This window comes from Caretta caretta, chromosome 1 (genome assembly GCF_965140235.1).
Source record: "Caretta caretta isolate rCarCar2 chromosome 1, rCarCar1.hap1, whole genome shotgun sequence".
Lineage (NCBI taxonomy): Eukaryota > Metazoa > Chordata > Testudines > Cheloniidae > Caretta > Caretta caretta.
This window is the reverse complement of record NC_134206.1, coordinates 218,400,243-218,423,845: the sequence shown is the minus strand read 5'-3', so window position 1 is coordinate 218,423,845 and position 23,603 is coordinate 218,400,243. Positions and strand designations below refer to the sequence as shown.

At 49.8% G+C, this 23,603-nt stretch overlaps 1 protein-coding gene across 2 annotated transcripts in view; it reads left to right on the top strand.

Annotated features, from left to right (window-relative positions):
- The first annotated feature begins 17,044 nt into the window (after nucleotides 1-17,044).
- Nucleotides 17,045-23,603, top strand: part of LOC125623248 (alpha-2-macroglobulin-like) — a 57,574-nt gene continuing 51,015 nt past the window's right edge. For both annotated transcript variants that reach the window (XM_075120420.1, XM_075120417.1), the window contains exons 1-2: nucleotides 17,045-17,170; nucleotides 23,142-23,325. In XM_075120420.1, the coding sequence (XP_074976521.1) occupies nucleotides 17,082-17,170; nucleotides 23,142-23,325 (273 nt within the window). In that variant the 5' untranslated portion in view covers nucleotides 17,045-17,081. The remainder of the gene's footprint in view (nucleotides 17,171-23,141; nucleotides 23,326-23,603) is intronic.

The window sequence follows — 23,603 nt, the reverse complement described above, 5'->3', positions numbered from 1 at the left end:
AGGGTTAAGAAGCTAAAGGTAACCTCGCTGGCACCTGACCAAAATGACCAATGAGGAGACAAGATACTTTAAAAGCTGGGAGGAGGGAGAGAAACAAAGGGTCTGTGGCTGTCTGTATGCTGCTTTTGCCGGGGATAGAACAGGAATGGAGTCTTAGAACTTTTAGTAAGTAATCTAGCTAGGTATGTGTTAGATTATGATTTCTTTAAATGGCTGAGAAAAGAACTATGCTGAATAGAATGACTATTCCTGTCTGTGTGTCTTTTTTGTAACTTAAGATTTTGCCTAGAGGGATTCTCTATGTTTTGAATCTAATTACCCTGTAAGGTATCTACCATCCTGATTTTACAGAGGTGATTCCTTTACTTCTATTAAAAGTCTTCTTGTAAGAAAACTGAATGCTTTTTCATTGTTCTAAGATCCAAGGGTTTAGGTCTGTGGTCACCTATGCAAATTGGTGAGGATTTTTACCAAACCTTCCCCAGGAAGTGGGGTGCAAGGGTTGGGAGGATTTTGGGGGGAAGGACATGTCCAAACTACATTTCCCAGTAAACCCAGTTAAAGTTTGGTGGTGGCAGTGGAAATTCCAAGGGCAAAGGGTAAAATTAATTTGTACCTTGGGGAAGTTTTAACCTAAGCTGGTAAAAGTAAGCTTAGAAGGTTTTCATGCAGATCCCCACATCTGTACCCTAGAGTTCAGAGTGGGGAAGGAACCTTGACAAACATACAGCTATGGGTTGCATAAAATCCCTCCTTTACCTGTAAAGGGTTAAGAAGCTCAGATAACCTGGTTGGCACCTGACCAAAAGGACCAATAAGGGGAGAGATACTTTCAAATCTAAAGGGGAAGGTTTTTGCTTTGTGCTGGGGGGGGGGGGCCTCTCTCCGAGACAAAGGGAGAGACCAAGCAAGTAATCCAGCTCCTACTGAAATGATACATCTAATATTACAGAAATTGTAAGTAATAGCAAGGAAATGCATTAGAGTATTTTTTGTTTTAGCTTGTGAATTTTCCCTATGCTAAGAGGGAGGTTTATTCCTGTTTTTTATAACTTTAAAGTTTTGTCTAGAGGGGAATCCTCTGTGTTTTGAATCTGAATACCTTGTAAAGTTACCTTCCATCCTGATTTTACAGAGGTGCTTCTTTTACTTTTTTTCTGTATAATAAAGTTTTGTTTTTAAGAACCTGAATGGTTTTTAGTGTCCTAAAAACCCAAGGGTCTGGTCTGTGCTCACCTGGTTTACCTATTTGGTTGGTAGATTATATTCAAGCCGCCCCAGGAAAGGGGGTGAAGGGGGTTGGGGGGGATATTTTAGGGAAACAGGAACTCCAAGTGGTCCATTTCCTGAATCTTTGTCTAACTCACTTGGTGGTGGCAGCAGTACCCATCCAAGGACAAGGAAGGATTTGTGCCTTGGGACGTTTTTAACCTAAGCTAGTAGAAAAAAGCTTAGGGGGTCTTTCATGTAGGTCCCCACATCTGTACCCCAGAGTTCAGAGTGGGGAGGGAACCCTGACAAGCCCCAACGTTGTCGTGGTCGGTTAGGACACAGACTAGAGTATCCCCACTCCGGGGTACTTTCTCCAATCTGGACACTTCCCTGATCCACTGATCATTAGATATACTTATAAGCAAATACAATTTACAGTACAGACCTGTTTACACACAGATGTCAGGAGTCAAGCCGTCACGACCGCATGTTAATGGACCGCGGGTTAAGAGGGCCATGCTGAAAAAAGTGTCTATGATTCACTTAGAAAAAAACACCCTTATTTTCTGTTCTTTCTGGCTCGCATTTTTTTCTTTCTTATGAAGTCTGTCATTCGCCGCAGATGAACTATTTCAATATTTTCCGCATTTTGCTCCTCCATAAATCTTACAACAGTTTCTACAGCACTAAGGGCTTTGGTGGGCGAAATTTTGACCTTTTCAATGACATCCTCGCCATCACTTTCGTGGTCCGACGTAGCCTCGCAGCCCGTTAATATTTCTTCCTCGGACAGAAATCTGAAGTCGGGCAATCTTCATCCATCTCCAGCCACTCGGTAATGATTTCCAGAGACGTATACAAACTAAAATCTTTTATCATTTGAAAGAGAAGTTTACCGTTATCCTCTTTTGTCTGCATGCGTGTTTGTAGCGATGTCTTCTTCTGAAAATCCTTCAAAGTCTGGCTCTGAATCAGTGCCACTGCTGGAGTTTTCTGAGCCTGAGCCATCTTTGACAGAAAAGGCATCACCGAGAGCCTTCATCCAGCAGTTTTCAATGGACTTTTGTTTTACTCCGTCCCAAGCTTTTTTAACTAAATAAATAATTTCCTTCATGTTTAACTGTTTCAGGAATTCAGAAATGCCTGAAGACGAGCATGACACGATCACCAAAATCAGCTCCCGTCGATAATTGTTTTTAAAATTCTGAATAATGCCCTGGTCTAAAGGTTGAATTTTTGATGTTATGTTGAATGGTAGGTATAGCACTCGAATTTTTCCATCGCTTGATACCAGTGATTTGGCTGGAGGATGGGCTGGACAATTGTCAAGTAGCAAAAGTGCTTTGGCTTTGAGGGCTTTGAGTTTCTTTGACCGCAGATGCTTACCAACAGCTGGAACAAAGCTGTTGTAGAACCAGTCATCAAAAATGTGTCTCCTCATCCAAGCATTTTTGCTGTTAGCATATATTACTGGCAATTTGGCTCTAATGAGGTGATTAAAGCAGCGAGGGTTATGAAAGCAGCCAACGAGAAGAGGGGCAAGCTAATGGCTGCCCGTCTTATTACTACAAAAAAGAAGAGCCACACGAACTTTTATCTTTATAAATCCAGCTGTTTTCTGTGTCTCATAATTAAAGGTTAAAGTCTTATCAGGTAGCAGTTTTGCAAATAAAGCTGTTTCATCACAATTATAAAGTTGTTCTTCGTGGTAGTCTTCATTTTGTAAAATAGATTTTAACTTGGCGGGAAACGTGTTTGCGGCCGATTCGTCGGCTGATCGGCTTTCTCCAGAAATCGATACCTGCGCTATGCCATGACACTTTTTAAAACGACTTATAAACCCCTTGCTGGCTTGGAATGATTCATCCCCCGTTAAATTTCCGAATTTTATCACTTGGGCTTGAAGAACTGGCCCACTTAGCGGCATTCCTTTCAGCCTTTCCTCAGCAAACCACGTGCGCATGGCTTTGTCTATTGTGGGTTTTGCTGAATAGCGCATATGTTTTCGCTTAAGCCCCGTGGCAGAATCGATATTTTGTACAAAGCCATTCAGTTTAGATTAGTTTTTTAGCCATCCTCAGAGAGTAGATTCGGCAATCCCAATATCTTTTGAAACTTTGGCCTGAGTTTCTCCGCTATTTACTCGATCTATTGCAGCTAGCTTTTCTTCTACAGTGTAGGAATACTGACGCTTGCCCTCTGCCATTATATTAGGCCTACGGTTAAAATTTTCTAATGTAGCATATATATTACTATATAACTACTGTGACAGGGTCGGGCCAGATGGCTATAGGAGAGTAATAGAAGGCAGATATATTAGCCCCAGGCTAAGTAGTTCCCTTTTCCCTGGGTAAGGGAACAGGGAAGGTTCCAGAACAATCAGGAACCTTCTGGAGACAATTAAGACAGGCTGATTAGAACACCTGCAGCCAATCAAGAAGCTGCTAGAATTAATTAAGGCAGGCTATTCAGGGCACCTGGGTTTTAAAAAGGAGCTCACTTCAGTTTGTGGTGTGCATTTGAGGAGCTGGGAGCAAGAGGCACTAGGAGCTGAGAGTGAGAACATGGACTGTTGGAGGACTGAGGTGTACAAGCATCATCAGACACCAGGAAGAAGGTCCTATGGTGAGGATAAAGAAGGTGTTGGGAGGAGGCCATGGGGAAGTAGCCCAGGGAGTTGTAGCTGTCACACAGCTGTTCCAGGAGGCGCTCTAGACAGCTGCATTCCACAGGGCCCTGCGCTGGAACCTGGAGTAGAGGGCGGGCCCAGGTTCCTCCCAACTCCTGGTCAGACACAGGAGGAGTCAACCTGGACTGTGAATTCAGAAAAACGGCCAAGCTGCGGGCTGCCGTGAAGCTCCAAGGTGAGCAAATCCGCCAATAAGCGCAAGACCCACCAAGGTAGAGCAGGAACTTTGTCACAACTGGTGTCGGAAGTGGGATCTGGTGTCCACAGCGTGGCAGAAGAAGGAGGGTGTTTGGAAGGGAAAAAGAAAGAAAAAAAAAGGGAAGAGGGTCTATTTTTATTTTTTTTCACCACAATGGAGGAGGTACTGCGGGCACTGATACAAGCCACAGCTGCCCAGCAGGAGGCTACCTGTGTCCAGGCAGCCGCCCAACAGGAGGCAGTGTGGCTGTAGCAAGAGACTAATCACCTGCTGATGGACCATGCTGCTCAAGACCAGGCTATGTTGCAGGAACTGTTATACCAGGTAAAGGCTCTTACAGAGCTGAACCGCAGCCATGATGGGACGCAGATCATGCGGGCCAGCAATTGGCTGCAGAAAATGATGCAGAAGGATGATGTAGAGGCATACCTCCTGGCCTTTGAGAGGACAGCCCTGCGGGAGGCTCGGCCCCAAGAACAGTGGTCTGGCATCCTCGCTTCATTCCTGTGTGGGGAGGCCCAGAAGGCCTACTATGATTTGCCTGAAGAGGCTGCAGCAGACTACCCCAGCTGAAAGCAGAGATCCTGGCCAGATCTGGGGTAACGACCGCAGTGCGGGCCCAGCGATATCATGAGTGGAGGTACCAGGAAAACAAAACCTTGCGGTCCCAATTATATGACCTCATCCATCTCGCATGAAAGTGGTTACGAACTGAGTCCCGGAGTCCGGAGGAGATTCTAGAGGTTCTGGTCATCGACCGGTACATGAGAGGACTACCGCCAGACCTTCGCGCCTGGGTAGGCCAGAATGAACCCTCGACCTATGAAGAGGTTGTTGCACTTGTAGAAAGGCAAAGGATGGTGAGGGAGCTGATCGGACCAGTTAAGGAAGAAGCACCCCAGGTTAGACTAGCAGCACCAAGCCTTAGAGCTCGGGTGACTGGGCCTCCAGGAAGAACCCAGGTGGAAAAAGAGCGGAGCTGAAGGCCCACCAGAAGCCACAAAGAGTCGGAGCATTGAGGGGGAAGAGGATCGTGATGTTAGACTACCCAAACCAAGAGACCGGGGAATGCCTAGGGCTCCATTCAGATGTTACGCCTGCGGGGAGTGGGGACACATAGCTGCACAGTGTCCCAATGCCGAGGAGCCTATGCAGTGTAACCTGGGGAACTGGGCAGACCCATGCTCCGTAATCCACCTTGTGGGGGTCTCACTAACCCCACATATGTACACTAGACCAGTGAAGCTAAATGGGGTAGAGACAACAGCACTGGTTGATTCAGGGAGTGCTATCATGCTTGTCTCGGGGAAGCTCGTGAAGCATAGGCAGCTGCTGTGGGCTTAGCATACGGGGATAACGTGTCCATGGGACAGTTGGTTATTACCCCACCATCCCAGTAAAAATCGAGATTCAGGGGAACACTACTGAGGTAGCAGCAGGTGTAGTCCCTAAACTCCCATACCCAGTGCTCATAGGGAGGGACTTCCCAGGGTTTGGAGACTTACTCCCGGTAGGGGAATTGGAGAAAGGGGGAAGCCCTGAAAGTAGTGAGGCATCCACAGTAGACTGTCAACCCCCAACCTTCTCTGAAATATCCCCAGATTTGTTCTCCACTCCCAGACAGTGTAGAAAGACAAAAAGAGAAAGAAGGGCAGCTAAGGCCTTGGGAACCCGAATACTGGCCCAAAGCCAGAGGGTCGCTCTCGTAGGTAGGCGGACCCGAGCAGCTGAAAAGGAGGCCATCCAGGAGGGAGAAGCACCCAAGTCTGACCCACACCCTAACGCCTCTGAACCAGTAGAGGCAACAGAGACTGGCCCCGTAGATCTCGGGCAGATTAGCCCCGGGAAAGGAAATTTTGGACAGGACCAGGCTGAAGACCCAAGGTACGACAACATTAGGAAGGAGGTGACCGAAATAGATGGGGTCCCCGCAGAAGGGAAAACCCAGGGACCAGGACCCTACTTCATAACGAAGAAGAATCTCTTATACTGGGTTGCACCAGTACAGGGGCAGAAGGTACAGCAGATCCGAGTACCTCAAAAACACCAGAATGCTGTATTAAGTCTGGCCCATAGTCATCTTTTTGGGGGGCATTTGGGGGTAGAGAAGACCCTGGCACGGGTCCTGCGACGATTCTTCTGGCCCGGAGTATATGAAGAAGTGCGGAGGTCCTGTGCATCCTGCCCGCAGTGTCAGCTGCACAGTCCCTGTCCCCACTTGAGGGCACCTTTAGTACCCCTTCCCATCATAGAGGTCCCCTTCGAGCGAATAGCCATGGATCTAGTGGGACCCCTGGAGAAGACAGCCCGGGGCCACCAATATATACTTGTCGTTCTGAATTATGCTACTCACTACCCAGAAGCCGTCCCCCTGTGGAAGACGGCCTATAAAATGATAGCGAAAGAGTTGGTGGGGATCTTTTCCCGAGTGGGGCTACCAAAGGAGATATTAACAGACCAAAGTACCCCATTTATGTCGAAGCTAATGAAGGACCTTCTCCTCGGCATCAGCCCCGCCCTTCCCTCTCCCTCCCCGTGAGGGTCACAATCTCCCTCCCAATCCAGCCTGCAAGCCCTCTTGGCTGGTGGCATCTCCCTGTGCTGGGCCCTCTGCCCAGAGCCCGTTCACTCTCCCCAGCTGCTCACTGCACTCAGCTCCCGACTGTTCCAGCTCCGCTCTGCCTCAGCACTGCTGCTGCTCTGCCTTCAGCACAGCTCCCTGGGCTGCTTCTCTGGCCCCTCTGGCTGCTGCTGCTCTGCTCAGCTCAGGCTGCTTCTCTGGTTCTCTCTGGCTGGTGCGGCTCTGCTCCCCAGCTCAGCTTGGGTTCCTGCTCTCCCCATAGCTCCGCCCGCTCTGGCCCAGGCAGCTCCCACTCACATAGAGGACAGGACCCCCAGCCTCTTGACTCCCTCAGCAGCCTGCCTGCCCTGTCAATCAGGCTGACCTGGAGCACTGGCTTCTCCCCTTTGGTCTTGGGGACTGTCTCAGGGTCCTGATTTCTCATTGGCCCTTCCCCTTTCTTTCTGTACTGGGAGCTAGCCAACCAATAAACCCCACTAAGTTTCAGTAAGTGGCCAAAAGTCCCCTTACATCTACATAGATCGGGGTCTCAAACTCCCGGCCCCTGGGCCATCTGTGACCCGCGAACCTCCCCAATGTGGCCCGCTGGGCTCCAGCAGTTTTGGGGCCGGGTCTCTCCCTTGGCCCCACCTGCCGCCCCCGGGAGCTCCCACTGCCACCGCCTGTGATTTACAGTGGCCCGGGGTCCTGGCAGCGCAGCGGAGCTGAGTGGCATCTGCCTGCTTGCTCCACCTGTCTGCTGGTCCCTCCCTGCGGCCCCGGGGTGGGGCTGTTCTTCTGCATGCTGCCCCAAGCGCCCCTGTGGCCAATGGGAAGCTGCGGGGTTTGCACCCCTCCACCCCCTCCAAGAACTTGCATCCCCACCCCTTCCCCACGTACCCCCCCGGCCCCCAAACTCCCTCCCAGAGCCTGCACCCCCACCCCACACACCCCAGCCCCAAACTCCCTCCCTGAGCCTGCACCCCCACCCCCTCCTCCTGCACCCCCACCCCCTGCCTCAGCCCAGAGTCTGCACCCAGCACCCAAATTCCATCCCAGAGCCTGCTCCCCAGACCTCCTCCCCCACCCAAACTCCCTCCCAGAGTCCAACCTCTCACCCCTTCTGCACCCAAACTCCTTCCCAGAGCCTCCACCCCCACCCCCTCCTCCTGAAACCCCACCCCCTGCTTCATCCCAGAGTCTGCACCCAGCACCCAAACTCCATCCCAGAGCCTGCACCCCAGACCTCCTCCCTCACCCAAACTCCCTCCCAGAGCCTGCACCCCAATCCTCAAATTCCAAGTGCCTGGGCCCTAGTTATTTACACACTTTTTAGCAGCACAAACCTGCAACTGAAGCACATTTATCACTCGTTGACTAAGCAAAGTGGGGCCCTGCACGTAACTCAGTGGCACTTCCCTTTTTGTCTGTAACAGGATAACTTTTGAACACCACAGCTGATCAATTCCAGAACTTCTGGAACTGTTCGAGGCATCAATGAGAAGAGGCCTATTTAATTTTGGTGATACTCAGAAAACCAGAAAATCCTGATTTCCACCAGTGTGTGGGAAAAATCAACTAACAGCACGCCCCATTTGGTGCTGCAGGCAGAGGAATATCTGGAGTGCCCCCTGCTGCTGCATACCCACATCAGAGACAGCAGCTTAATGTGCTGCTCACAGGCTGTCTGCTTATGGTGGCACGTAGAGTACATGCATTGCAAGGGTAGTTGTAATGCTTGTGTGGTGTGACACTCTGCCCCGTTCTAGTGGAGGCTAGACCAGCTAGAGATTGATGAGCCTGCTGCAGCCTTGGCTAAGAGAGCAGTATCTTTTAGCTCAGAAATAGAACCTCATGCATTAAGCTCCAGGGGTCACAGGTTTGATCTGCTGGAGTCTCTTGGCATATACACTGCAGTGAAAGGCCCTGGCAAGCGGGGAAGCAGCAGGAACTATACGACTAAAAGTAGCAGTGTAGACATAGGAGGCACAGCTCGGGTGTGTAGAGATCTGTGTGGATTATACACCTTGCAGGTTCAGGTACGTAGAGCACTCCACTCTACCCGTCCAAGCCATGCCTCCCTGTGTATGCTGCTGTTTATACCCGTGCTAGCACGGTGTGCACTGTTTGTACTCTGCCCATGGCTGCAAGTGTCGCCATATCTTCAGTGGGTGTACACCTCTGCCTACAAACACAGCAAAACGTGCGACTTCTAGTTAGAGCTAGAGGCCATCTCAAAGAGACAGCAACCCAGGCAGTCACAAAAGGGCAGAAGAGTTGCCCAAGGTTCTTGGGCTGACAGCAATACTACTGACACACTGAAGTGCAAAAATCTGCTAAATTGCTAACTGCACCTGAATCCTGACCTGTATTCCCCCACCCCCCTTCTATTCCGGTCCTTCCCACACAGCCCTGCCAATGCCCTTCAGTCCTGCCCTGCACACCCCCCCCCCTGCTATTCCAGTCCTGGGCTCCTCACACAGCTCTGCCAATGCCACTCAGTCCTGCCCTGCAGCCCCTGCTAGTCCAGTCCCCCCCACAGCTCTGCCCAAAACTTCTTTAGAAGTGCCAAGATGAGGCACTGAGATATGGGCTTGTACGACTAAAAAGCAGCCGATTTTTTGAGGTTACAGAGGCAGGACAAAACCCACAGGACTATAGAATCCTTCCATGGATTAAATCCACCACTGCCCATGTCCAAAGAACCTTTTCCCTTCCCCTTGTCTCTGAGGTGTCTCTAAAGATCATCACTATCCCTCTTCCACACACTCAGGAGTTAGTCCGGCTTTTCCTTCTCAAAGGTGTAACTGAGCCAGAGCTCTACATGCTAGAGGCATGGCGGAGAGGGCTAATAGGAACCACACTGGCCCTTGCCACCTCCACTAGCAGTATCCCCACTGGGGAATGTAACAGTAGATCATAAATCTACTTCTGAACTTCCTATCCATTAACCCTACTGCCTCACTGGAGGGGACTCTTCTCAGCATTACAAACTGCTGCCAGTAACCCAGATTCTGGCCCAAATTCTAATGATGGCTGTAACTACTCTTATTTATACCTCGGTTTGGGCCGTAGGCTTGCATCACGGAGCCCATCCCAGTGTTGTGCAGGATGGAATGTGCTGAGAGCCACATGGTGAGGGACGGGAGTTCTGCGTGGGCCTCTCTTCCTCCCAATGTGGGCACCAGAATGAAAGGGCTGCAGGACCCACTGGCATAATGTCTGGCCCCAGGGAAGCTGGCACAAAGGCAGCCTGCATGTCCTTGCTGAGTCTCCTGGTTGTTTACTCCATGTCCCTCCTGTTAGAACAAAGTCAGGTTATGTGGGCCAGGGCCCTACAGCAAGTCAATGCCTCAGTTGTAAATATGCAGCTGGCTGCTCTGTTGCTTGGCTCAAATCCACTGTGCTCCCCGTGGCCCCTGTTGTAACAAAGCCAAGTAATTAAGTGATGAACCAGCAAATTCTGTCCTGTCCCACTTTCCAAATCCTCTGATATCTGCTCACTGCTTTCCTGTCTTCTCCTAAACTCCCACACCGTCAATATGCTCAACAAGTACAAGGTGTCCAGGTGGACCAGCCAGCTATTGGCTAAAGCTGGTGAAAATCTCCAATGGAACCTTTCTCTTGTGATGGCTCTGCTCAGCAGGGGACTGTAACTCCCATCAGCCACCTCCACACTGCACTTCCCCTTCCTCCCGGCCAGGTGCAGGAAAAGGACCAGAATCTGCCTGGGAAGTGGTGGCTGCTTGGCTAGCCAGGAGCTAAAGGAAGCTGGATGCAGAGGGCAGTCCCCAGGAACAGATGCAGAGCTGCATATGGAACAGTCTGTGTTTGCAGGAGGTTACAGATGGGTGCAGGTCTGTGTGGGGCTTATGAGGGAGCAGCAGCAGAGAGCTAGTGCAGAGTGGCCCCAATGAGAGACACTAAGTAAACCTGGCCTGGAAACCTGCTAGGGTTGCTAACCTCCTGACTGAACAAAACCAAACACCCTTGCCCCGCCCCGTCTCCAAGGCCCCACCCCGCTCCCTCCATCGCTTGCTCTCCCCAACCTCACTCACTCACTCATTTTCTTGAATAGAGAATGGACTGAAAGAGGTCACCCCAGGCACTAGGCAAGAAGAGCCCTGACTCTCAACTGGCCAGCCCCAGAGACTCAAACATTTATCACTATTGCTCACTGGGAGCTGTAACTGTTTAAGCATCTGGACCTAGGGCATCTACAATCTTCCCCTTTCCTGCCAGCCCGAGTAAAATACCCTTTCCCTTAGCCACGTGTCTGAGTGGTTAGTGGGACTCACCAGGGCTAGCATGCAAAGGCCTAGCTGCTGAAGCACCTACATGGTTTGCCTCCGAGCTGTGGTACAACTGTTAGCACCCTAGGAGTCTGGCATATTCAACGATGGGTTAAAGAATTTTGCGGCCCTGTGCACTATGGAAATTAGACCGCGCATGTGAACCAACATCTGTAAATATGAGAACGCCTTCATTCATTATTATTATTTCTAGATCTTTCTGAGCAGAAAACACAGAAGCTCCACTGGCAGTGAAAAGAGTTTGCTCCTATGGTAACTTGAGCAGTACTGTATTCTGAGTATGAGAAAGAATACAAGCAGAATTTGAATATAAGAATAAAAATTGTATAGTGCCTCACTGAGTGAGAACAAGCATTACAGTGTGTAGAGCTGCACATTCATGAACCAGAAGAAAACATGTATGTTTAATATATTTTAAAATGTTTTGTTTGTTTGGGGTTTTTGTTAACCTTACAATCACAATATAGTTCACTTTGTTACATTTTTTCAACAAATAATTATTTTTATAGGATGCATAGCTTCAGAACATAACATGCACCTAGTGTACTTCATTAAATTGGTTTATTGCAGAGGTTCTCAAACTTCATTGCACCGCGACCCCCTTCTGACAACAACAATTATTACATGACACGAGGAGGGGGGACCGAAACCTGAGCTCAGCTGCCCCGGGTGGTGAGGCCAAAGCCCAAGCCCCACTGTCCCAGGTGGAGGGGCCAAAGCCGAAGCCGAAGGCTAGGGGCTTCAGCCCCAGGCAGGGGGCCTGTAACCTGAGCCCCACCACCCAGGGCTGAAGCCCTTGCACTTTGGCTTCAGTCCCGGGTGATGGGGCTCGGGCTTTGGCCCTGGCCCCTAGCGCCAACAAGTCTGAGCCAGCCCTAGCGACCCCATTAAAATGCGGTCCTGCCCCACAGTTTGAGAACTGCTGGTTTATTGAATTCTTAGATCATTAAATCCAAACAACTCAAACTGACTATATAAATGCACAACAGAAACATGGCCTTAACTATAGTACTGCAGAGGCTTCTTCCCAGATCAGTGGCTTGCAAAATTTTCAATTATGTCACTGTAATCCAGGGTTCACGTCACATCACTCTGAACAGACATTAAGGCTAGGGTGTTTATTCTGGCCTGTCCCCATTGTTGCGCGGTCTGAGGTTTTAATTCTCCTCATCCTGGAGAATGACTGTTCCGCTTCAGCATTTGTAACCGGCAATGTGAGGTAAATACGAAGAGTGATGCCCACATTTGGAAAAGTGGATTCTGGGTAGGGAGCCTTCAGCTGCTCTAGTAGGTTAGCTGGCAAGTAACAATCTTCATTGTTTGCAAAAGAACAAAACTGTTCAAACTCATCTTCAAAAGTTGCTTCGGGATCAGATGCATATTTTGCAAACAAAGCTGCAGCTGCAGAAGAAATCTCAGTGTGCGGCATATTGTTGAAGTTGTTTAGGGAGCCAAAATCCTTAAATAAATGAAAATAAGTGTGACACTGCACCCCATATTCATCAAAGTAATATTATTATAATATGGTTATGGCATAATTATGATGCATTTTGTATAAGATATCGTGTGAGGTGTCATTGGAAAAGTTATGATTTGCTGAATATGATTATCCTATTTGTATGCAGATATAATTTTTATATCTGAAGTTATAAATACTGACTATGTATTGGTACTTCAATTGTTGTTACACTTGGGTAACACCCACTAGACAAGATGCTTTCAGTCTAGATAGCTGGTTGGGAAGGGCCTATTCAGGGCAATGAACCATTATGCAAAACAATAGGCCTTAGGAGAAGCTTATCTCCTACCTGGTATGCCTTCCTGAGAACACTCCAGACAGCCTGTAAGTAATGGCTGCTAAGACTCTACAAGGACATGTGATCAGGTCATATGATTCTGGACTCTATCTTCGGATATCAGTATTTTTCCACAAATCGGTCTGGGAACCAAGTTTTGAAACAAAGGGTTCCCACCATATGCTAAAGTTATATAAAGGAGGGAGTGACATCATCTACGGTCTTCACTCCCCACACAAGAAGACTCCTGTAAACACCTGAGGAAAAAGACTGAATTGGGGGAATTGCTGGACCCAGGCTAAAGGGATTTTTAGCCTGTATATGAAGACCTGAGAAACCCAAGCTGTAAAGCTAATGCAGCTTGTGCCTTAAGAATCTACACGTCTGCTTGTATCATCTCTTAGGTGAGAATCTGCTATTCATATACAATCTATATAGTATATTAAGCTTAGTTTTCATTTTTTGTTTATTTACTAGGTAATCTGCTTTGATCTGTTTGCTATCATTTATAATCACTTAAAATCTATCTTTTGTAGTTAATAAACTTGTTTCAATCTAAACCAGTGAGTTTAGAGTGAAGTGCCTGGAAATCTTAGCTCAAGGGGCAGGGGCTGTTGCATTTCCTCTCCACATTGAGCAGGTGGGAAGTGAACTGGATAATAAATTCATACTGTTTGGGGTTTGGACCAGGATAGCATGGTACCGCTCTGGGGTCCTAGGCTGGGGATCTGGGGGTTATTTTGGCGGTAGCCCCTCTATTGTTTGTTCACACGCAGTGGCTGGTCAGAGAGCCTGCATGTAACTGCAGCTGGGTGTGTCCCTACCTGTGTGTTTGCTGGTGGAACTGTAAAATCAGGAGCGTGTCTGCAGCTTGTCACAGCAGCACAGTGTGAGAGGGAGCCCCAGCTGGTGTGTCACAGGGCTAAGTGGTACCCCAGTTCCAGGTGGCACCCTGGGGGGGAATCCATCACAATAAGCTTCCAGACGACTTTGCAGGGGCATTTTCAATTATGTCAGGGTCAATTATGATGTTAAAAGTTTCTATTCCACATTTTTGTGGCCCCTGCAGCTCTGTATTTGGTGTGTTGGATTCACATGTCTGCTGTTTATGTTTTGGGACTCAAGGAGTGCAAGTGCTTCCCTCAGGTACCGTAAAAAAATCAGCCAATGACTTCAGGAGTTGGATAGTGGAAGCAAGGTCGATCTCACACAAACTGACAGCTGGGGAATTAAAAAATCTCCTTTGAGAGGAAATAGGGTGCAGCAGGGTATTAACCCACTGTTAACAGGGCACTTTGAGTCCATGCTCCAAGGACTATTCAAGTGCTAACTCTTCACATGTTTTCACTTCCCACGTCTTGGCCAGGACCACAGGGAGGTGAAGGCTGGGTTATCATCCACAGCCAATTGCATAACCTTTTCCAACTGTTTGTACTGGAAGTGACTAGAGCTAGGCCCGTGCAGGTTGGGGTTTACAGCAGAGTGACATTGTTTACACAAAACTCCTTTTTGGTGAAAAATGAAGATTGGGCAACAGCAAAACTTTTGCAAATTATTTTGGTTAAAAAAAACCCTTAAACCAAATTCCAAAAAACCCCCAGAACATTTTGTTCTGACATTTTCAAATAAAATGTTTTGATTTTTTTGGTTCAAAATTGCTTTTCCTTGCAACAGTTCTTTTAATTGTATTTTAAAAATACTCAAATACATTAAAAAAGACTCAAAATCAAAATGAATTTTTTTCTTTCAGGTTGAATGAAATGTTTCAATTGACCCCAATTTTTTTTTCAACCTTTTGATTCACTAAGTGTTTAGAAAACTTTTGGTTTTGGTTCAATCCAAACCAATTAAAAAAAATTTGCAATTGTCAGCAAATCAAAAAATTACTTATTCTCCTAGGTCTATTGGTCTAAATAGGATCCATCCTTCTCCTGACTAAGGCTTCCCCTTGTATTTCAGATCTCCGTTTCGTGGAAGCAGGGCAGGGGCTTCCCACACTCCTTGAATGACCTTAATTCACTAATGGGGTAAGGGATTAACCATCAGAATGTCTGACTTCTGTTTTCCGATGTGCCACAAAAAGGGCTTCTTCCTTTGCCTTTCTATTGCACCTCCCACCAGAAGATCCTAAACCACTTGACAACCATTAATCAGTTGAGCCCAACACGCCCCTGCCAGGTGGGTCAGGATCATTACCTCCATTTTTCAGATGGGTAAAGTCAGATACAGAGGGGAACAGATGTGCCCAAGGTCAAACAGTAAATCGGTGGCAGGGCTGAGAAATGAACCCACTTCTCCAAACTCCAATGTCTTTGCTCACAAGACTCTCCTTTCTCCATTTAGAGCCCCAGTGTGCCAGTCTTACTGTGTTCCAAAGAGACCATTCACAACTAGCACCAGCTTCCTGGGGAGCTAAAGAAGCAGTCCCACTCCCTTGAACAACTGAGGGCGCTGATATGCACAGAGCTAGTCTGATGTTGCCTCCCACTGGTTGGAATATGGTGCATCCCAGCTCCTACTCTAGCACAGCTGTTCAGCGAGGATAGGCAAGTACTGTGGACGTGAGCAAGTGTGCTCTATGCACTCCTGCAAGGGCAGTGGCACAAACACACCCCTACAGGGGCAGCTCCACTCATTCAGCCAGCAAAGGGCACTTTTAAACCCATGGCCAGCTCTGACACTCACCATGCAGCAGGGGGCAATGGTACACAAAATGGTCTCTCACTGTCATTCCCTACAGACAGGACTGACTAGAGGCAGGAAAGACAATTGTACGGAGACAATTGTACGGGGTCCCCAGACTCAGGGGTCCCCAAAACTTTGGTAACATCTGCATAAATAAAGTAAATGGGAAGGGGAGGGGCCCCCACACACGTGATGTCCCAGGGCCCCAATTTCTCTCAACGGGCCTGCCTGCATGTGTGCCAGGGGGCTATTATTAGAGGTAACTGGCTAAGCTGCCAGTGGAATGTGATATGCAATATTGCCAACACTTGAGATTTTTTTTGTGAGTGATGGGACTTCGGGGGGGGGGGGGAGCAGGGGGAGAGGGGCTGGAGCTCGCCTCACACTGACACAAGGCACCCACCTGGGGCCAGAGGTCTGGAGACTCTCCCCTCCCATCGCCATTCTCACAGGAGGGGAACGGGGAGAGGGGAGCAAAGAGCCCAGCCGCTCCAGATGGCTCCTCTGCTCCTCCCCACTCCCCTTCCCTCCCTTCTGCATCTGGTCTGGGAAGGGGGAGGGGGGAAGAGCCCTGGTACCCCTCCAGCCTGGGAGAAGGGGTGGGGACCCCACTGCAAGCCCCTCCCCCTCAGGCCTTGGAGAAAGAGGGGTGAAGAGACCCAGTAAGAACTGACATGAGGCTGAAGGGGGCTGCTTGGGGAACTGATGGGGGCTGGGGAACAGGATTAATGCCTGGACATGGGACAGGCAGATGTGGGGGTGAGAGCTCCTGCAGCAGGGCCCCAAATCCCCTTAACCCAAACCTCTGGTAGAGTGGGTCAGACTGACAGTTGCACACACACACGGGGGAGGGGCACGGGGAGTTCAAAAGACCAAAACCACAATGGTGTCTTTCTTTATATAGAACCTTAGATTTTGGGGAGGCCAATCTGATGATGTTGAGGGTCTGACTTGCGCTTTTTGATCTCTTGTGGTTGGTAGTACTGGGAATGGGGACGGAAAAGGTTTCTCTGGAAACGCTGGGCAGGATTTGGGGAGTTTGTTCCAGTCCCCACAGAATGCTGGACTGGCCCAGTAATGAGCTAAAGGGCTTCTCCAACCACCGCAGAGTGCTGCTGGAGGGATACAAAGAGGGGATGGGGGTGAATGGTTCAGACACAGGACAGTGTCTCACATGAACACCTCCAATAAATACTCTTCTCCCCAAAAAAAGAAAAGCAGGACTTGTGGCACCTTAGAGACGAACAAATTTATTTGAGCATAAGCTTTTGTGAGCTACAGCTCACTTCATCGGATGTATGTAGTGGAAAATGCAGTGGGGAGATTTTATATACACAGAGAACATGAAACAATGGGTGTTACCATACACACTGTAACCAGAGTGATCAGTTTCTCAGGGTCTGGCCAGGGATATTTTCTGTGCCATGAGTTAAGATTGGCTCTGGCTCCTCCTCACGTACCTCTCTCCATTGCCCAAATGGTCCTGGTCCCCTGCCCTTGTCTCGCCCCTCCCGGGGGCTGTTTGCAGAGAGAGGTATAAAGGGGCGGACCCAGCGGACAGCCAGGGTGCAGGGAGCCAGCGGACAAGGCTGTGTGTCTGCCTCACTCACCATCCTCGCTCTGCACCATGGGGAAGGACAGGCTGCCCGGAGGCCCGAACATCTTCCTCCTGCTCCTCTTCCTCCTCCCTGTAGACACGTCACCCACCACCGAACCGTAAGCTGCACACGCAGAGGGGGCTCGTGCTGTCTTCTCTTTTCTTTCCTTCATCCCCCTCACAGCGCTGCCAATGCCACTCAGACCTGCCCTGCAGCCCCCCTGCCATTCCAGTCCTGGGCTCCCCACACAGCTCTGCCAATGCCCCTCAGTCCTGCCCTGCAGCCCCCCTGTTATTCCAGTTTCCTTGCCTGTGAGGGAGAGCTCAGAAAAGTGTTGATCTTTTCTCCTCTTCTTTAAAGCCAGTTTGCTTCCCTTGGCAGCCACAGACTGTGCTTGTTCCCAAAGAGAGTCAGTGACCTAGATTCCTGTCTGTCAGCACAGACCCTGGCTGTGGCACATTCTGCCGGAATATCCACCTGGGGCACTGCAAACTAGCAACTTGGCTGCAACCTCGCCTCCATTGAGGGGCCTGAAGAGGGCGCGTGGCCAAGCTCAGCCAGGAGCTGGGCAGACTCAGGGTATCCCTTTGGCAGTGTCGACTGGCAGAGACTTCTCTTGGAGCCCGGCATAGATTAGAACATTTGCCCTCCAGTGGGCACTGCCCTGTCCTGGGGGCAGCACCCCTCCTCGCTGGTGTACATGAGCAGGTACAATTTACAATGCCCTGATTCAGCAGGCGATGGATCTAGGGTTGATAACTTTCTATTTGCACAAAACTGAACACCCTTGCCCTGACCTCTGCCCTTCCCCCTCCTCCAAGGCCCCAACCATGTCCCGCCCCCTGCTCACTCCATCCCCCCTCCCTTTCTCCTTCGCTCTCCCCACCCTCACTCACTTGCTCATTTTCACCAGGCTGGCTCAGGGGACTGGGGTACAGGAGGGGGTGACGGCTGCAGCTGGGGGTGCAGGCTCTGGGGTGGGGCCAGAAATTAGGGGTTCAGGGTGCAGGAAGGGACTCCAGGCCTGGGTAGGGGTTGGGGTGTGGGGGGGGTGAGGGCTTCGGCTGGGGGTGAGGGCTCTGATGTGGGGCTGGAGATGAGGGATTTGGGGTGCAGGAAGGGGCTCCGGGCTGAGGGGTTCAGAGTGCAGGAGGGGACTCTGGGCTGGGGTTGAGGCATGCGGGGTAAGGCTCTGGGTGGGGCTGGGCATGAGGGGTTTTGGGGTGCAGGAGGGTGCTCCGGGCTGGGACTGAGTTTTGGAGTTTGGAGAGTGGGAGGGGTTTGGAGAGCGGGAGGGCTGGGTCAGGAGGTTGGGGAATGTGGGGGGAAGTGAGGGCTTCAGCTGGGGGTGCGGACTCTGGGGTGGGGCTGAGGATGATGGGGTGGGGTGAAGGATGGTGCTCCGGGCTGGGATTGAGGGGTTCAGAGGGCAGGAGGAGGATCGAGTCTGGGGCGGGGGTTGGGGGTGCAGGCTCCGGGCAGCGCTTATCTCAAGTAGCTTCTGGAAGCAGCAGCATGTCCCCCCTCCGGCTCCTACGCAGAGGCTCGGCCAGGCAGCTCTGAGCACTACTCCATCTGCAGGCACCGCCCCTGCCGTTCCCATTGGCCATGGTTCCTGGCCCATGGAAGCTCTGGGGGCGGTGCTTGGGGCGGAGGCAGAGTGCAGAGCCCCGTGGCTGCACTTACACGTAGGAGCCAGAGTGGGGACATGCTGGCTGCTCCCTGGGAGCCGTGTGGAGTGGAGGTTAGCATGGAGCCTGCCAGCCCCGCTGCGTGGCGCCGCCAACCAGACAGTCAGCAGCCCGGTCAGCAGTGTTGACCGGAGCCACCAGTATGCCTTTTCGACCAGGTGTTCCGGTCACCTGGTCACTCTAGATAGATCTAGACCCATAACTCCAATGTCAGATCTCTTAATCCAATTCACTCCATATTGTTTTGAATTGCCACCCTGCCAGAAATTCTGACATTTCAAAAATTGGTCTCATTGCAAATTGGAACACACAGTCCAAATTTTTCATGGAATGGAAATCCCAGAAAAATTTTATTCAGAAAATCTAAACACTTACCTTTTGATAATGTCAAAACATTGTACTGTAATATAAAATGAAAAGGAGTACTTGTGGCACCTTAGAGACTTGAGCATAAGCTTTCGTGAGCTACAGCTCACAGTGAGCTGTAGCTCACGAAAGCTCATGCTCAAATAAATTGGTTAGTCTCCAAGGTGCCACAAGGTGCTTTTCTTTTTGCGAATACAGACTAACACAGCTGCTACTCTGAAACCTGTAATATAAAATGTTGCACATCATAATGTATTATATTTAATATTCTATAACATTCATATTATAATATAAAAGTCAAAACATTTTTACGTTATTTAAATAAGAATGTCAAAACAATTCATTTAGACATTTTCCCATTCAAAATATTGTCAAAATTGACACGCTCCTGCAAATTGTCTCCATTATGATGAAACTGCATTTTCTGACAGAAAATGGTTCCCTCTGAATTCTTTTGCCTCGCTCTGTTCCACTCTGAGCATGTAGTTTCATCTGGTCAGACTTGTCTGCGTCTTGCACCTTTAAATGGAGAGAAGACCCCCCTCTGTGCTGCAGAAGCAGCTGCCATTTTGTGTTCAGTTGCATCCTACAGGAGAGGCCCCGCTCTTCTCTCTCCATCTGTCTTACCAAGACCTGCCTTTTGTCCTATCTCATTCTCTTAGTCTAGACGAAAATTTGTTCTTGCTGAAAGGGCAGAGGAAGAACACAATATGAGGCACTGTCACCAAGTCTATTCTGCTCTGTGTGAGGCATTTTATGCACATTTTAATGAAATAATTTGCATATTTGTGAATACTTTGCATATGAGCATAAATTTAAGCTCATGGTCGACAAACCCTGCCCCAAGCAGAGGGGGGGAGGGCTGGCCAAGGAGCTCAACAACACATGGCCGCTATGGAAGGTCAGTGCTGAAAGGTCTCTGGGGGCAGAGCTGCTGGAGTGGTAAGGCTGCTGGGGCTGGAACTCCTGCAATGCATTGGGCTGTACAGATTGATGGGGGCTGAGGGGTTGTACAGGGGGGTGGTGGCGGCCAATATCAGACCCCTCACATTTAGGGTTACCATACGTCCATATTTTCCCGGATATGTCCGGCTTTTTGGTTCTTAAATCAGCATCCGGGAGGAATTTTTAAATTTTAAAAATTCCTCCCGGGAAAATATGGACCTATTTAAATATTTAAAAACATCCGGGAGGGCAGCTGCAACAGCGAAGGTTACCCCGCCACCCTGTGGACTGTCCTCTTTTTTGAATGTTCAAATATGGTAACCCTATTCACATTGTGCTTTTGCCCCAGTCAGCTTCTGCAGCCTCTGTTAGAGAGCTTATTCCTTCACTCTCCCACTTGGTCCTTCTCGCATGAACAGAGAGCAACAATACCCGAAGTCCGAAGGTGCAAACAATTCGATGTTTATTGGGGTGAACTTCCAGCAAGCTTAAATACAAGTTCCTTTTTCCTTATGTTCGAATCCCAACTTACTTCCTGTTTGCCCCTAATTTATATAGTAATATTCTTAGCTATACCTTAACCAATCATTCTACTGAAATTTAACTAACCAATCCTAACATACTGTAACATGATTAGCTAACCAATTATATCCCACCCCCTTAATTAGTTTACACCCAGCAAAATTAATTATACAGCAAACAGAAACAATCACAGAACCAGACAGAGATTATACAGACAAACAATAGCAAAGTGGGAACTATAATGACAAAACAATACAGAAGTGAGGATTTCACATCCCAGCTATTGATAAGTGAGTTCTTGCCAGACAGGATGCTATCAAACTAAGTTTCCTTTTACATCTTCTAGGCACTTCCCTTTCTCTGGAGGCGATAGGCATTACCAGGACAGGAGTGTATTCCTAACAGCCCAATAGCACCTTCTTTCAATGTGACTAGTTTGGAATGTGAGGATGTGACCGTTCGCTTCACAGCTTATGGCTGCCTCTGTTGCTTAGCCAAAGGCCTTAGCCTAAGAACAGGGCCTCAAACTGTCACAGTAAGAGAAGGCCCTTACACCAGCAGACAGTGATTTTGATTCTTTCTTTTATACCTCTAGAACTAGCCAAGTGATAAGAATACCCCTAAATTCTTAAAGTACAGGCCTTTGCAGACAGGCCTGAATATCTATATCCTAACAGCCTCTGCCATCACCTCGAGGCCGCTTGCTCTGATCCAGCAGGGACAGAGGAGGCACCTGGCTACCTGCTCAGCAAATGCCACAGCTGCCTCTAGCAGCCATAAGGTGCAACTGCAGGAAACTGCCTGCTGCCTTCTTACGGCTCAGCCGTTGGTCTCTATTCTATGTAGGTTCTCATAGTGTGCTAATCACTGCAGTACCAGCGAGCCTGCCACTAGAGTGTTAAGCCAGACGACTGTCACATGTTGTTCCTTCTGTCATCCTCACCCCAGAGGGAGAAGTGTGTGTGCCATGCAGTGTCTGGCAGAGTGGGTGTCAAATGCTATCAGAGCAGAAGGGCTGATTTCAGGCCCCCTTTGCACTCACTCTGCACCAGGTGCCAGGCAGGGAAGAATCAGCTCCCAGAAAGCTGCCGGCATCTCCATCTGGCTCCTAGGCTTAGGGGTGGCCAGGGGAGCTCTGCACGCTGCTTCCCTCCCTCCTCCCAGCACTGGGTCCGCATCTCCCATTGGCCAGGAATTGCGGCCAATGGAAACTGCGGAGTGGCACCTGCATGCAGGGGCAGCATGGAGACTGCAGAGCCACTTGGCTGTACCTCTGCCTAGGAGCCAGACAGGCTGGCAGCTTTCTGGGAGCCTCCTGAAGTAAGCACCGCCCAGAGCCTGCATCCCAAACCCCCTCCCACACACCAGCCCCCTGCCCCAGCCCTGAGCCCCCTCCTGCACCCCAAACCCCTCATCCCCACCCCAAAGCCCACACCCCCAGCTGGAGCCCTCACTCCCTCCCACACCCCAATCCCCTGCCCCAGCCCAGAGTCCCCTCCTGCACTCTGAACCCCTCAACTCTGTCTCCACCCCTGAGCCCACACCCCAACCACCTGCCCCAGACTGGTGAAAATGAGTGAGGGTGGGGGAGAGCAAGCAATGGAGGGAGGGGGGATGGAGTGAGCAGCGGTGGGGCCTCGGAGAAGGGGCGGGGTAGGAGGTATGGCAAGGGTGTTAGGTTTTCTGCCAAATAGAAAGTTGGCAACCTTATTCTGTAGCCCAAATTACTCTGTTGTTGTCATTGCTGGTGAGGGGCGAGCCAACCTGGGTAAAGTCCTCATTAACATTTGAACTTGTAAGCTAGCACTTTTCATCCAGAGATCTACATGTACATTAAAGGGGGGCATAAGCAGCATCTTCAGGATCCCCATATGAGAAATGGGGAAACTGAGGCACAGAGAAGTGAAGCCCAGTAGCACACAGCAGATCACTGACAGACCCAGCAATAGCAATGAGTTTTCTGGCCAAATCCCTGTACAGTAGGTCACTCTGCCCCTTTAGCAGAATGGCCATTCCCTACATTCAGATGTCATCGCACACAGCCATCCCTACATTTGTATCTCTCCATTACTGAGGGCAGCTGGTGACACCTAGATCCACAGACAGCTAGAGAGGGGGTTAGATTAAAAGCCCTGATCCGCACTCCTCTGTAACTGCCTGCCAGTCTCCATGGAGGTACAACAAGCATTTCATCTGAGCTCCCTCCCCGCTGTTCAGATAATACAGCGAGGGGCTGTGGGATACACAAACATCAGTTAACAGCCTGGAACTTTTCAAGCCATCTCCACGCCCTGCTGGGAGCCTGAACAAACAGCCCTTGGACAGCAATCGCTGCTAGCACAGAACTAGTTCCTTCGCTCCAGGTGGTGTCCTAGGTTCCTGGCTGACTGAGCAGACCAGCTAGTATGTTACAAAAACAAAACGAAATTCACCATCCTGTATGTACAAATTACAGTGTGGATGGATGGTCGGGGATTCGGCTGTCACACTAGCCCATGCCCTTTCATCAATACCTTCTCCATTCCCCATCCCCGCCTCTCTGACCTGTGCCCTTCCCCTTCCCAGGCAGTACATGGTGCTAGTGCCCTTTCTGATCCACACCAACGTTCCTGAAAAGGTCTGTATCCAGCTGACCCACCTGAACGAGTCTGTGACGCTGAGCGCCACGCTGGAATACGCAGGGGCGAACAGGAGCCTGATCGCAGACGTGGTGTCGGAGAAGGACGTGTTCAAGTGCATCCCATTCACGGTGAGTCTCTGACTCCCACAGGGTTTATTACCTGAGTCTGTAAGATAGTGACAGCCTGGGACCAACCTCTGCAAGGCCTGACACCATCAGAAATCACAAACGGAGACAGGCTCAGGTAGGAGACATTCACGGAAAACCCCACAGTTCCTGCCGGCAGTGCTGTGGGTGACTCAGAGGAGTGATTTTCAGTCGGTGCTGAGCTCAGTGCCTGGCACAATGCTGGGAGAGGCTCTGCTACAGGCTGTGGTGTGGCTGGCTTTGTTGGGTGGTTTTCTCTC